Genomic DNA, 15,871 nt, shown 5'->3' on the forward strand with positions numbered 1-15,871 from the left:
GTATATTAAGCTTAATGTACAAAGCTCTGCACTGGATCGCGTCTCAGATGGAATACAGCGACAGTACATACACTCAACTGCGAAAAAAAGGCCACAGAATGGACGGACATGACTTTACCAATCTGAAATATATGCGGAACCTTCTATCTACAGTTGGATCCAACATTCCAACGGTTCAGATCAGTGGTCCATGTGTCCCAACTTGTGCACATATCCTCGGTCGAGGACGACATAACTCCTATAAATTGGGCATGCAGAGATGACCAACGCCATTATCAGTGCGTACATAGTTCATATTAGGCCAGAAACAATTTCTTACACAGCTGCAATTCCTGTGCCTCAAAATTACTTCAACTTCAGCCCAAATCTACTGATTTCTTGAGTAAGGTTAGTAGATCGTTTCTTGTCTCTCTGCATCCTTTTTCCTATAGTTTATTGAGTTGTCCTTTGTTATTGGAATTTTTATTTTTGAGCCATCTTGTTATTTAATTTTATTTTTTTTTAATACTGAATTTGGAGTGTTTGGTTATTATCTCTAAGTTTTAGAAGACTGTCATAAGAGAAAATCAAAATGTCAGATCTGATGGCATTTGAAATTTGATTTTTTTTATTTTTTATTTTTAAATTTGAATTTTCTTGTAAATGGGCTATTAATATTGCAAAAAATAGATTTTTTTTTCCGGTCCAGATTGGTATTAATCCGAACTCGATCCGATGAACAGTCGGATTTAACTGGGCTAACTCGATCTGACCTGATCCTGACTTTTGGTTCAGATCCATCGAATCGGGTTGAATCTATCGGATCGGTCCCGATTCTGCCCAACTCTAATAGTGATTCTCCGGAATCGAATTGCTGGTGTACCACACACCAGCCATATAGCTATTGTAGGTACCATGTGGCACGAAGACGAGCACTGACACTCTCCGAGCTCCAAGTTGTACGAACGATTCAAAAGAGATCAAAGTTACATGGGCCCCATAGTGATGTATTTATTATATCTACAGCGTTCATATATTTTTAGAGATTATTTTAGAGTATTATAAAAAAAAAATCATATCCAAAAATCATATGGACCATACCACAAATAGTAGTAGAGAATGATTTTCACTGTTAAACAATTCATAGAGCCCACCATAACATTTATTTTCCATCCAATCTATTCATAAGGTCAAAAAGACCTGAATGAAGAGGGGAAAATTAAAATAAAATTTCATATTGATTCAAAACTTTTGTGACTCCAAAAAGGGTTTCAATGGTAGACGTTCAATCTCCCACTACTTTATTCAGTGTGGTCCACTTGATAGTTAGATCTGTCTTATTTTTCGTCTCAAGCCTTAAGACGAGCTCGACAAATGGATGGACAGTTTGGATATAACAGTTACCTCATAATAAGACCCACAAAACTTGCTTAGGTCCATACAACAGCTACGTAGCTGATGTGATCAGGTACACCAGCCAATCTGCTTCCCGATTCTTTACCGTTGCCAACGAATCTCTTCCGCGGATTATAATATGTTTGATGGCACCTTGGGCGAAAAGAAATGTAAGACCATCAGTAGTTCGCGAGATTACCCTAGTTTAGTAGTCCACAACAACCTGTACCGCAGGAATTTTAGCTGACCACGGGTGAGAAAAATTCCAGTGGTAGGAAGATCCTAGCCATCCGACTTTTCCAGGATCTAAACCATTGGTCAGAGTAAAAACTCCCTCTTTAAGCTCCACTGACATAAAGGTTGAAGATTTTCTGTCCATTGAATGGATTTGATAACCTTACAGAAGTCTCATGCACCGTGTGGACACTAGCAGACTACCAATTCAGGTGTTTTGGGAAGTACTATCCTACTTCATAAGATAGTCTTCCCAGAACATCTAAAGTCAGAAATCATGAGATATATCCAGACCTACCTAGGTTGTCAAATTGCAAACTGGCCAATGACTCAGCGGTCCGATATAACTCTCTCAGTCATACTGTGGGTGTGTCATCTCTGGACGCGAATTTCCTGCGAAAGCCTTGCGCAGGAAGCTCCGAAATTAGGTAAGGCTTACTGTGGGAAATTAGGTGGGGCATACTGAGATGTTTGTGAGAAATCCTCCCAATCCATCCATTTTATGAGCTCATTTTAGGGCATGTTACAAAAAATAAACAGTATCCAAAACTCAAGTGAGCTGAAAACGTGATAATTAAATGTCCACATGAAATATTTGTGAGGCCCAAAAGTTTTCATTCACGCTAATATTTTTATTTTCAGTTCATTCCAACAGGAATGATGTCATTACCAGTATGGATGACATCTAAACATCACTGTTGAACCTAGGAATGTTTCAACAGTAGGAATTTTCCTAACCACATTTTCTTGAACTCACAAAACGGATGGACAGTGAGGATTCTCGCAAACATCACAGTGGGCCCCACCTAAGTTTCCAGCGCAGGAGGCGTCCTGTCATGTCCCCAAAATTACCGCGATAGTGCAATCCTAGCCTCTCAAATGTGATCTGCAGAATGGACTGTTCACGTGAGGTAGAGGCCGGATCCACTAAACGCTATGTAGGTTAAGCTTAATCTACAATGCAATGTACGGGGACCATCATGAATTTTTAATAAGATCCAATCCGTCCATCATGTTAGAAATTTCATGTTACTACTTTTCACCAAATATCAGATCACTCTAAACCTCAGGTGGGCCACACCATTTGAAATTATCCAAAGGGATCCAAAAGCACTTGTTGTGGCCCACCTGAATTTCAAATGATATGATACTTTTTCTGTTCAGTCATTCTGGTGGGGTCCATCTTATGAATAGATTAGATGAGATACAGATACAAAATTGGGCCCACACCCCATGTGGAAGGTTTTTAATGGTGGTTGTTGCGATCTCAACTGTTTCTTGTCATGTGGCCCACACGATTTTAAGATCTATTTTATTTGAAAATGATATCACGATTTCTAGAACTTGATGGACGGATTGGATTTCATTCAAACATAAACAGTGGGCCCCAAACATCGCGCTGTATATTAAGCTTAATGTACAAAGCTCTGCACTGGATCCTGTCTCAGATGGAATACACCGACAGTACATACACTCAACTGCACAGAATGGACGGACATGACTTTACCAATCTGAAATATTGCACGGAACCTTCCATCTACAGTTGGATCCAACATTCCAACGGTTCAGATCAGTGGTCCATGTGTCCCAACTTGCACAAACCAGAAACACGTGTAACTGTGCACATATCCTCGGTCGAGGACGGCATAACTTCTATAAACTGGGCATGCAGAGAAAACCAACGCCACAATCAGAGTGTTCATAATGCATGCTAGGCCATAAACAAGTTCATACACAGCTGCAATTCCTGTGGCTCAAAATTACTTCAACTTCCGTCCAAATCTACTGATTTCTTGAGTAAGGTTAGTAGAATGTTTCTTGTCTTTCCTTTTTTCTATAGTCTTTTGAGTTGTCATTTGTTATTGGAATTTTGATTTTTGATTTTTGGGCCCTCTTATTTTTTTTTAGTACTGAATTTGGCGTGTTTGGTTATTATCTCTAAGTTTTAGAAGATTGTCATTGGAGAAAATCAAAATGTCAGATCTGACGGCATTTGAAATCTGAATTTTGTTTTTAATTTGAATTTTCTTGTAAATGGGCTATTAATATTGCAGAAAATTGATTTTTTTTTTTCTGGATTTGATGGATTTTTGAATTTTGGGTTTTCTTATAAAAGTGGTTTGGAATGTGAATTTGGTAAAAAAAAAAAAAAAAAAAAAAAAGGGTGTGGAATCATTTCTAGAGTTGGTAGAATGAATTCTAACAAGGTTTGTATTTGTTGGGCTTTTGATTCTTCCTGAAATGTCCATTTGGATTTGATCAAACGGTTGGATTTTTCTGGAGATTTTGATTTTTCTGGCTTTAAGTTCTAATCGAAGGTTGAGATTTCTCGCCATTCTGTTTTTATTTTTATTTATTTATTTATTTATTTTTCTGGGTTTTGTTTTTGTTTGCACTAGAATTATTTCAAGTCCTGCATTTCTTGGAACTGTGTTTGGTTTTTGAATTGAAATTTTTATACTTCTATATATGAATATTTTTGGGTGTTCTTGTTACAATGTAATCAAAGCTTGAATTTCTTGAAATTTTGAAGCCATTTGGTTTTTGGGTCTTTTTCCTTATCTCTTAAGAATCTAAATTGCAGAAATTCTCAATTCAAGGAGCTATAAATCTCAATCTTTGATTGTTTTCCTCCTTTTTTTGTTTTGTTTTTGGGTTCTCTTTATTAAGTGTTCAAACATGGCCATGGCACCCATCATCAAAGTAGTTCTAGGCTCCATTGCCTTTGCCATCTTTTGGGTCCTTGCTGTCTTCCCCGCCGTGCCATTTCTCCCAATTGGCCGGACCGCCGGGTCCCTTCTCGGGGCCATGCTCATGGTCGTCTTCCGCGTGATCACTCCCGACCAAGCATATGATGCTATTGACCTCCCCATCCTCGGCCTCCTCTTCGGCACCATGGTTGTCTCCGTCTACCTCGAGCAGGCTGACATGTTCAAGTACTTGGGTCGGCTCCTCGCGTGGAGGAGCCAAGGTGGCAAGGACTTGCTCTGCCGAGTCTGCCTCGTCTCCGCGGTCTCCAGTGCGTTCTTCACCAACGACACCTCTTGTGTTGTCCTAACTGAATTTGTCTTGAAGATCGCGAGGCAGAACAACCTCCCACCGCAGCCATTCTTGCTCGCGCTCGCCTCCAGTGCGAATATTGGATCATCAGCGACCCCGATCGGGAACCCACAGAATCTGGTTATAGCTGTTCAAAGTAAGATTTCATTCGGGAAGTTCTTGATAGGGATCATCCCCGCCATGCTCCTGGGTGTGGTTGTCAATGCTTGTATTCTCTTATGTTTGTTTTGGAAGCTGTTGTCTGTTGAGAAGGACGTGGAAGGGGCAGCAGAAGTCGTCGCCGAAGATGATGTGAATTCACATCGGTTTTCACCTGCAACGATGTCACACGTTACTTTGAATCCTCCGGAGTGGAGTCCAAGCTTGCTTGCGAATGGGGATTTGGGTAATCTCGAGAGCCTAAGAATCCGAACGAGTGTGAGTGAGAATGATATACAGAGACAGCCAAGTGGCAGGATTGAGTCTGTGAGGACTTCAAATGCATCGAAGGATGCAACTGGAAGCACGGGACTTGCGACAGATGAAGTTGTCACGTCAAGGCGGTCCGAGAGGGGTGGTTTAAATGACAATGCCCAGATAAACGGTGGGGAAGATTCAGCTTCCCTCCATTCTTCAGTCGGAAAGGAAGGTGTGATGATGAGGTGGAAGAGGTTGCTCTGGAAGACATGCGTTTATCTTGTGACGGTTGGAATGCTGATTTCACTGCTGATGGGGCTAAACATGTCGTGGACTGCGATTACTGCTGCTCTTGCTCTGGTGGTTCTTGATTTCAAAGATGCCCGACCATGCTTGGAGAAGGTAAGCACCGATCAACTTTTCGATTTCTTTTTGAGGGAGCCTAAGTGGATATATTCATTTTTCGCATGAATTTATTGCTGCTATAGTAATACTTTTAGTAGATTGATGTTGAGAATCATGGAATTTTGTTTGAAATGATTGAAACCATGGTATCCAATAACAAGAACAGTCGTTGCGGCCCTATTATGGTCGAAATCTTTTTTAAAGGGAAAAAAATTGTATTGATAATGTATCGCCCCGTATCACCACAACGGCTGTTACCTAACCATTTTTTTAATACCTTGATTGAAACTGTGTGCTATTTGAAAATTTGCTGTGTGGATCTTATCCTTTCTCAAATGACTGCAATTTTCATATTTTTAACAAGAAGTTTTGGATGATCATTGCGAAGATGTTCTATTCTTTTAGTCCGTTCTTAATGCAATGAATGCCAATGCATTTTGGGCCTGTTTGTTTGATGTACGGTTTCTCCAAAATGTCATGGACCAAGATGGACGCCCTTTTCGATTCTACTTCCTATTGTCTCTCTCAAAAGAAAACTGATATGGCTATCCTATCCAATCTGATTTGATCTGTGCCCTACATGAAAACATGTTGTTTTTTAGTTCATGTATTTTGATGGTTCCTGATGCCATGATGTGATGAGACTAATTTTAGTTCATGCAAACAGGCCCCTTTTTAGATCTGTTTCTCTTGCCGAATATATTTCCATTCAAACAGGCTCGTCTTCTAATAGTTTCCCTTCATATGCGCCTCAAAATGAAATGGATCAGGCTATTCTATCTAATTTCATCGGTTGGGCGGTTTCCTCATATGCAAACATGCCCATTTTTAGTTCATGTATTCTGATAGTTGTTAAAGCTGTGAATGTAATGAATCTAGTCTTAGTTAATCAACTTGTTGTAGTTGTTTAGGACATTTGTAGTTTAAACCATTAGTATGTCCATCCACTTCTTTTGAAAAGTCTTTGGAAATCTATATCTATTTTAGTTCATGTATTTAGATGCTCAATTGAACTGAATTGCGATAGACCGATTCACTAAATAGAAAATCCTGAAAGTGGGTCTTGGTAGCAATTTAATACATAATGATGATGGAACACCTAACTGAAATTCAAGCTTTTCAAGTTGGACATGGAGTGATCACCGAGGTAATTCGTAGGATAATCACGATGGAATGGTTTAGCCCCACATTAACAATGTCCACTTCAATTGGGCATCCAAGAACATGCTTTTGTAATTTATTGTAATTTATTTCAATTGGGCATCCAAGAACATGCTTTTGCGATTTCAAAAGGAATTGTATTGTAAGAATGATGTGAGTCACTCCCCGGCGGTTTTTTGGGCAAGTGGCAGTTTAGGCATGACTACCAGTTAATGGTACTAGAATTGTCAAAACAGCGCCATAGATGTTGGTTTTCTCTTGGGTAAAAATAATAATACTAATCTCGAAACTTTTGTAGTATATTTATCTCTTTGGATTCTAGAAAAAGAAAAGGGTTTTCCATTGTTTGGAGCTTTTGTGTTGTGTGTGTGTGTGTGTGTGTGTGTGTGTGTGTGTGTGTGTGTATCACTTCAATCAGTGGTCAATTGGCCCCTCATTTTAGAGTATTTATGAGTGTTTGATGAAATCGTCATCATATACATTTTAATTTTGGGATTTTGGGGAAGATTGACCGATTTGTGGAAAATTGGTAAAAATTCTAAATTTTATCCTAACATGAAATCAAACATGTTTGTAACGTGATTTAGTTATTCTTGGTAGTTTGGATTTTTTTTTTTTCAATATATATATATATATATATATTCAAAATTTCACTTCGATCAGTGGTCAATTGGCCCTCATTTTAAAGTATTTACGAGTGTTTGATGAAATCGTCATCATATACATTCTAATTTTGGGATTTTGGGGAAGATTGACCAATTTGTGGAAAATTGGTGAAAATTCTAAATTTTATCATAATTTCCCAAATCGGTTGCAGTCTTAGTGACCAAACATGAAATTAAACATATGTGTAATCTAATCTAGTGATTCTTGGTAATTTTGGAAAAAAGTAATTTTTAATTAAAAATTTTAAAAATAAATTTTTTGTCAAAATTCCACTTCGATCTTTTTCAAAATTCCACTTCGATCAGTGGTCAATTGGTCCCCATTTCAGATTATTAATTTTTATCTTTCAAAATTTCACTCCTAATGTATGTGCAACACTATGTGGATGTAAGCCACAACTATACATATCATTCATAGGTATATTTCTAATTTTCTATTTCTTCTTTTACTTTTGAATGCATTTCTTGTGTTTCCATACATGTCTTCTTACATTTGTAAATTACATGAATTAACTTTGAATATACTTGCATTAGTTTAGCCAGACAACTCATAGATTAGGACCTGTACAAAGGAAACCTATTATGTGATGTTTTGATTTCTAAGTGTGTATTATGTCTTTTTTTAACTATCCCTGAAGTTTCATTCAAAATTTTGACCAATTTCTCAATGTTTCTCCATGTTTATCAACAAACAGTGATACCTTACGCAATACAACTGATATATCCTATGCGATAACTGATATTTATTTGTATCCCAAGAGTGTGATACATTACACGATAATGATCTGGAAAACTTTGGTTGTAAATTGTAACCATATCTTTGCAACAGAGTTTAGTACGCAATACTTGTAACTAGGAAATGTCACTTTTTGGGGCATGTTTACATGTTGGTGGCACTGACCAATTCAGATAGATTATTCTTATCCTTTTGGTTAGAACGGAATAATATTTATTATTATTTTTTTTAAAAAAAAACCTATTGAAAAAGGCTGCCTTTTTAATGTGTTTCCGTTCAGGCCCAGACGTTTTGTAAAAACCCTTTTTGGGTTCAAATCCTTTTCAATGAAAAATACAAAAAGTTCAGTATTTTCTTCCAGTCTGAGCAGGGGTGTCTTTACATGTATAGATCCAGGGTTGGTTATTGGAAAACCTGTTCTTCAAGAAATAACATTCAACCTACTTTGTGCCTGAGAGATTGCATTACTCAAGAAACAATTTTAACTATAATGCTTTTCACTGCTATTGTATCTTGAACCAGGTTTCGTATTCTCTTTTAATCTTTTTCTGTGGGATGTTTATCACCGTTGATGGCTTCAACAAAACGGGTATACCAAGCGCTGTCTGGGATTTCATGGAGCCGCATGCGCGGATCAATCGAGCTAGCGGGATTGCAGTGCTTGCCATTGTGATTCTTATCCTCTCAAATTTCGCTTCCAATGTACCTACTGGTAAGTTCTTTTTACCCCAACTGTCATTCCATTATCTTGGCGGTGATGTAGAATTATTAAGAGATGAAATTTTGATGCATGATTCACAGAAGTTCTATGTAGTGCTATCCCACCATAGGCATGGTTGAATTATGTGGTGATCAGGATGTTGATCTGGTGGGCCATCAACCAAAATTGTAGTGATTAGACAGCTCTGACCATCCAATGATTCATCATGCCAATGAATTGCTTGAGATTGTCTCAACTTTGGACATCATGCTTTAGTGTTTCTAATGTGAATTCTACTTAGTCTCGGCATGCTTTCTGACTTGAGATTATTCCGAACAACAGAGTTGATTTTGTCTAATATTGATTTTTATTGATACTAAAATTAGAAGATGACTCAGAATCTTCATCACGAAACCACATTGATTTTGATATTTATTTCCCTTTTACAGGAAAGAAAATCGCTATACTACATTGCAAGTTTTGACTTGATTTCAGGCCGTGTGTCTAGGGCTGGGAATAGTTCCTAAAATTTTGGTCTTGGATTGAGTTTATCGGGTTTTGGGTTGGGCTCAGGTCACAAAACGTTGCCCCATTTATGGCCTGTTTGGTTGTCGGAGACTTCAATCCCTGATTTTATGTTTCCTGAGGAATCTTATAGTTGGCCTAGTATTTCCTAGGGAATGATTGAATTTTGGTTGACACATTGGGATTATGGGGAAATTCGGGAAAAGTCGAAAATTCTGTTTTAATTCCCCAGCGAAAAGCTGGTGCCAGTTTTTGAGAAAAAGTTGGGGAATAGAATTAGTAGGGAATGTAAAAACCAACTATAAGTGCGAACCAAACTTGTTTTTCATAAAAAGTAGGGAATTACGACGCCAAGAAATATAAAAACCAGCAATCAAATGCCCCCTTAAGTAAATAGGTGAACCGTGGGCTTGGCCTTGGCCCATCTCAACCCACTCATGCATATAATTAATATATATATATATATATATATATATATATATATATATATATATATATATATATAGATATATATATATATATATATGATGCAAGCATGAAAGGTTGAAAGAAGTGTACAATGAAAATGTGGACTGAAAACCCCATTTTGCGGAAACCATGGACATGTCCGGTGGGCCCTGTATGTTGAGTCATGCTTAGAGATTTTTAAGAGAGGGATCTTTTGTTTAATTCTTTGAAATATTTATTTAGTAAAGATTTTGAAGAAATCTTTTAAAGGGGTATTAAGTCATTAGTGGTCTTCTATTTTGAGATATTTGTATCTTTCAAGGTTTTTAATAGGATATATTAATATCTTGGGAGATCCTAATAAGATTAGAAATAGATAAGCATGAGAGAATAAAAAGAATGGTGATATTTAGGTCCATCTATATGTGATATTTCTGGTTCTTTTCTTAATCACCCACACGTGATATTTTTTGGTTCTTTTCTTAATCACACGCACACACACACCACTTGCCTCTGCTCTCTACCCAATGCTTTTACGAGGCATTCATAAGATTGAATTGACGATGTTGGGTCCGCTTGATCGACCGACTCTACTATGCCTTCCTTTGCTTATGGCTTGGAGGTGGAATATTGACACACACACACACACACACACACACACATGGGAAATGTTAGTATGAGATCAACCTCATGGGATCTTCCCATCAGGTCGGGCTCAATGGCCCCCACCATGATATGTGATGGACATCCATGTTGTGCATTTGGTAGGTCCCCTCTAGGTTGAGGGATGTGCCAAAAATCAGCCATATCCGAAACTCAGGTGAGTCATACCATCTAAAACCATGGAAAATCATGCCTAAAACATCTAAAAGCACTTGGTGGGGCCCCCCTAAGTTTTGGAATGGCCTAAAATTTGGTGTGACCCCTCATCCAAGTGGGGGACACACAATGGATGGGTTAGATGTCAAAACCACATCTCAGTGGGCCCTACTTACAATCAGGAAGGTTTTAATGGGCGGGCATCGACTCTTAACTGTTGTCTATGGTGTGGCCCACCCAAGTAATGGATTGGCCTGATTTTTTCGGCCCATGGCTCACCATGGAAGGGTGCATCTGGTTAATGGAATGGATGTCCCTCACACATCACGGTGGGGCTCACAGAGGTTGACCGCATGGGAAGCTTCCCATGAGGTCGACCTCATAGTACCATTTTCTACACACACACACACACGTGTACTATGAAGTTGACCTCATGGTAAGGTCCCAAGAGGTTGAGCTTTGTGGGCCCCACTGTGATGTGTGTCGGACATCCACGCCATGCACTTGGTTGGTCCCTTTTAGCTTATGGGATGTGCCAAAAATCAGTTGTATACAGAACTCAAATGGGCCATACCATCTTAGACCATGTGAAAACATGGTTAAAACACATAAAACCAGTGGTGGGGCCCACATGAGTTTTGGATATGGCTGAAATTTCGTTTGACCCCTCATCCAAGTGGGACACGCACAATGGATGGGCTGGATGTGTGAACCACATCTTGGTGGGCCCAATAAACGATCATGGAGGTTTTAATGGGCGGGTAACCACTCTCAATTGTTATCTGTGGTGTGGCCCACCTAAGTCATGGATTGACCTGATTTTTAGGCCCATGGCCTACTAGAATGGTGCATCTGACTGATAGGGTGGATGTCCGACACGCATCATGGTGGGGCCGATAGAGCTCAACGTCATGGGAGCTTCCCATGGGGTCGACCTCATAGTACCATTTCCCTATACACCCTCACACACACACTGTATGTGTGTGTCTTTGTAGATGCCGGATGGCAATGAAGATGCAAATAAAATATTAAAAAAAAAGGAGTGTTAAGTTTTGGAGGAAAGTATTTTCTTGTAGAGGGAGAAAACCCTACAAATTCAACCCTTTGAATTGTGGTGGGTGCAAAATCCATTCTCCTCCTTTTCTTTCTTCCTTCCCATGCAACCTGCATAAATGTTATACCTTTCAAAAGTTGTTTGGCTGTTTTAGTGGTAGGGATGTGTCAAACCTTGCAAATGGTCTTTTGTTCGAGCCCTTCCAAAACTTTTTCTTTTTTCCTTTTCTGTTTTTTAAGTGTGTTGGGTCAAGCTGGTTTTGGACTTAGGAATCTTCTCATGTGCTGGGCTGGGTCATCTCATCTCTAGCCATGGGTTGGGCTCATCCGGGATTGAAGGCCCATTTAATAAATTGAGCCGACCTTCACCCAACCCAAACTTGACCCAATGCAACCCTTACATGTGTCATAGAGTGCTAGCACCGCTAGGTTGTAACATGCAGCCCTTTTTAGATGCAATATGTCAGTTTTTCCCCTTGAGAGATGGTTGTCCTGTAGCACAATGGTGCAGGTCGTGGAACATGACCCACTCGTACAAATTGAAAACTCGACGGTCCTGAAAATGCTTCTAACTGAGCATTGTAAAAATGTTGGGGTTTGACATAGACAAGTAACACCCTTGTGCTTTTTCCGAATAACACTTTCCGTTTTCCATATTTGGTAAAAAAAACTACCTTGTGGTTAACATCCTTCAGTAAAACATCACAGAACCATGTCAGCCGATGAATGTTGACCACAAAAGAACATTATTTTACCCCCAGTTTGGAAGAGAGTAGGGTTAGGGTTAGGGTTTGGGAGGAGAGAAGAGAGGTTGGGGTTGGGGTTTTAGCGATCTGAGGATCTAGGAGAGGGGTAATATTGTCATTTTAATTACCTAACCATGGTTAGTGATTTAAAAAATTAATAATGAGGTGGTTTTTTTTACCATACTTGGAAAACAGAAAGTATTATTTGGGAAAACGTGTTAGGAGGGTGTCATTTGTCTTTAGGTCAAAAGGGAGGCTGCTATATGTCAAAAACTCAAATGTTTAGGGTATTGTTCTTTAGGATGGGTGAGCTTGCCACATTGTTTTGCTCTTGAAGTGGCAAACAAGTCAATCATTTTTAGTGGATAGGGTCAAGCCTTTGACCTTATGATTGAGAAGGCGGCATCATCTTACTCTACCACAAATGTTTGTTGCGTGAGAACCGTCATTATATTTCTTTGAACTATATAAAGACATCAGACTCTCAGACTATGTCCGTTCCTTGAAGAGTTTGGGTGCAACCGCTAAAATAAATGAGTTGGGGTCCTTTTTGGCTTTTAAAATATTGGTTTATAGTACACCGGGTGCTTTTGGGAAGAACAGGAGGGGTTGGATTTATACGTCCATTTCATGATTCAGTATGTTGGGTTTTTTTTTTTTTTTTTTTTTTTTTTTTGTGCATTGCTTAAGGCCAATTAGGATTTGTAGGTCCATTTTCTTTCTATGATAACTCGTTGATTGTGATCGACCTATCTAATAGACTATTAGATAGTGTTTGATTATAATCAAGAACAAGATTCATGTAATTGACCTCAATTAATTAGGATAAGGCTCTCAACCTGTTGCTTCTAAGGCCTGCCCTCTCTCGGCTGGATGTTTGTCCAGCCTACTTTGAGGATCCTGTATCCCATACATCATGTTTCTCCTTCCTGGGTCCCGTAGCGCATGTGCGTATGGGCGCACGTGCAAGGCTACGACTTTACTTGGACAGACAAACATGTTGCAAAGCAGTGCATAGGGCTTCACCGAGATAGAAGCCCAAGCGCAGCGCTTTGTAAGGCAAGCATGGATGATGAAGATGATGATGATTTATAACTTGGATCAGCAATGGGCTAAATCCAAAGGGTTGAAGTCACCACTACATCTAGGAACTTTTGGAAGCACTGCCATAAATTGGGGTTTCTGTAAAAGGGGTTTTCAAGCCTGCTTTCTCAGTTGACTCGCCGAAAACCAATTTGATTGGTTTTCAGCAAGTGAGCTTTTTAGTGTCTATTTTGTCAAGTGGGGGATTAGACGAGTTTGCAAAGTGCATCCAAATGTGCCACACCAACTGCAATTTGGCCCAAAACCGGGTTTAGGCCTCAAACGACCCCTTTTGATGGTGGGATTCCAAATGGGCCCTTAAGAGGTCACTAACCACCCTTTTGAAATAGAACTTTTTTTTTTCTTCATTTGAAGTAAAATGAAGTCTGAAAATGACTGAGCCAGAGAATCTAAGCTGGGCCTAGTTATGGAATAGGCATGTGCTAATATTGAGGTGTGTAAAGGCAAATTGTGCAGCAGCAACATTAGTTCAAAAACCTAGAAAGTCAACTCGACTCGATGTCTAGCTAGGTTAGTTTAACTCAAAAGACTTGGATGAATCTTTACTTGACTAGACTCAATATCTGATAATTAAAATTTAAAATAACTAGATCAGTATGTGCTAGTTAAGATGTTTGGTTCTCTTATTAGATTGTGGGTTTATAACTTGCTGCTAGGGTTCAGTTGACCCTGCCCCGAAGGGCCAGCTCTTGGGCGAAGTTAGGTTAGGGCCACTGATGGATAGCTTGGCCCACCCGGCCCAATTTGCCTATTTTCTTGGTGTATATTATATAGTACATAGGTATTAGTAACGTAAATTATAGAGTCCATATGAAGAACTTTGATACTCTCGTAGGGTGTGATGGTTGATACACAAGCACTTATAAATTGTCCAATTTGTAGGCCTCACTTGAAATGATGAACAATATACTGACGTACCTATTTAAGTTTTTGCATGTGGTGGATGATTGGGTGGGCCATATTCTTAGTTGATGAATAATCTTATTTGACACAGGTGTACTATAAAAAATTAAAATTAAAATTAAAAAAAATAATAATAATAAAATAAAATAAATAAACTTTAATTCTTTGGAAGAGCATAAGTTCATAAATAGGCACTCGCCAATTATACACGTAGCAAACATGTAACTTATCTGTAACTTAATAAGGTCATCCCAGACTGGCCCAGCCCTAGCCCAACCTGGTCCTTTAGAGTGAGGGCTGGGGTGGGGCCAGGGCTTGGGCCCCTTTAGCTCATTAGGACATGGGTCGAGCTGGGGCCAGGGCTAACCTCAGCCCAGCCCTAGCTCAGCCATTGCCGCCCCTACTTGCCGAACAACGTCTTTGTGAAAAAAAGAATAGTAAGGTGAGTGACTCGGTTGAGTTTTCATGTTTTTAAACTTTGTTGTAGTGTGATTTGTATGTATGACTGAAATGATTGCTTGCTTCAGTTCTCTTGCTTGGAGCTCGGGTTGCAGCATCGGCGGCCACGATTTCTCCAGAAGAGGCGGTGAAGGCGTGGCTCATCTTAGCATGGGTTAGTACGGTGGCCGGGAATCTATCGTTGCTGGGTTCCGCGGCGAACTTGATCGTGTGCGAGCAGGCTCGCCGGGCCCAGATTGGTTACACCCTCTCATTTTGGACCCATCTCCGTTTCGGAGTTCCTTCCACACTCATCGTAACGGCCATTGGCTTGCCACTCATCAGGGGTTGATACTGGGCAAGGATAGATTGAACGGTGATCAACGGCTCGATCATTGTCATGGCTATCTGCTTGGATTGATGCTGCATGCATGATTACATATCGAACGGGCCAATCAATGGCTCACATGACAATGTGGCCACCTGATAGTGGACCCCACCTGATTTTCGCTCTAGGGGATGTCCAAAGTGGGGCCCACATTATGAGTGATCTGGATGGGCTCACACGTGTGCCGTGATGGGCCTGGTATTTATCTCAGTTGAATAAAAGAAATGTATTGAGTTTGCTATTTAGTTGTAAAACAACAAAAACATGTTGGTAGTTTTTATTGTAACGGGAGAGTACTATGATAGTTTACTGCCATTTTGAATATGGTGGTGGCGTCCCTCCTCATATGTGGCACTCATTTCTAGCTATCTGGACCGTTCAAATTGTGAGGCACGTCTTGGATTGAGAATCTGTGTAAAATCGCTTAGATAAAGTAATCCTGACCATCCAAATGTTGGCTATCAAATGAATGGTTAAGACTAAAATTATGAGTGATCCAAATTCGAAGGAGAAAAAACCAGAAGGTTACTTTCGTCTTCTCAAATGTGTTTTTTTATTTTTGTTTATTTATATGCTGCATCCACAAGAGGATCCACAATTTGGACGGCCTGGATTGCTGTAAAAGTATGCCATGTGTAGGGCTGACTATCCACTGCCATTTTTAAAATGGTGTTAAACTATTACATAAGCGTTACTCGTCATTTATTGGTGGGGGTA

The 15,871-nt window shown here is 39.5% G+C and overlaps 1 protein-coding gene across 2 annotated transcripts; it reads left to right on the top strand.

Moving 5' to 3' along the window:
* Window positions 1–285: 285 nt before the first annotated feature.
* On the top strand, window positions 286–15,871 carry LOC131230696 (silicon efflux transporter LSI2-like). Of its 2 annotated transcripts, none has more exons than XM_058226621.1 (4): window positions 286–387; window positions 4,279–5,466; window positions 8,554–8,743; window positions 14,856–15,871. In XM_058226621.1, exons 2-4 carry the CDS (start codon window positions 4,288–4,290, stop codon window positions 15,116–15,118), a joined length of 1,632 nt encoding a protein of 543 aa, XP_058082604.1. In that variant the 5' UTR covers window positions 286–387; window positions 4,279–4,287; the 3' UTR covers window positions 15,119–15,871. The 2 variants fall into 2 exon arrangements, with proteins under 2 accessions (XP_058082604.1, XP_058082603.1); XM_058226620.1 differs by lacking the exon at window positions 286–387 and adding an exon at window positions 3,256–3,410.

This window comes from Magnolia sinica, chromosome 17 (assembly GCF_029962835.1).
Source record: "Magnolia sinica isolate HGM2019 chromosome 17, MsV1, whole genome shotgun sequence".
Classification (NCBI taxonomy): domain Eukaryota; kingdom Viridiplantae; phylum Streptophyta; class Magnoliopsida; order Magnoliales; family Magnoliaceae; genus Magnolia; species Magnolia sinica.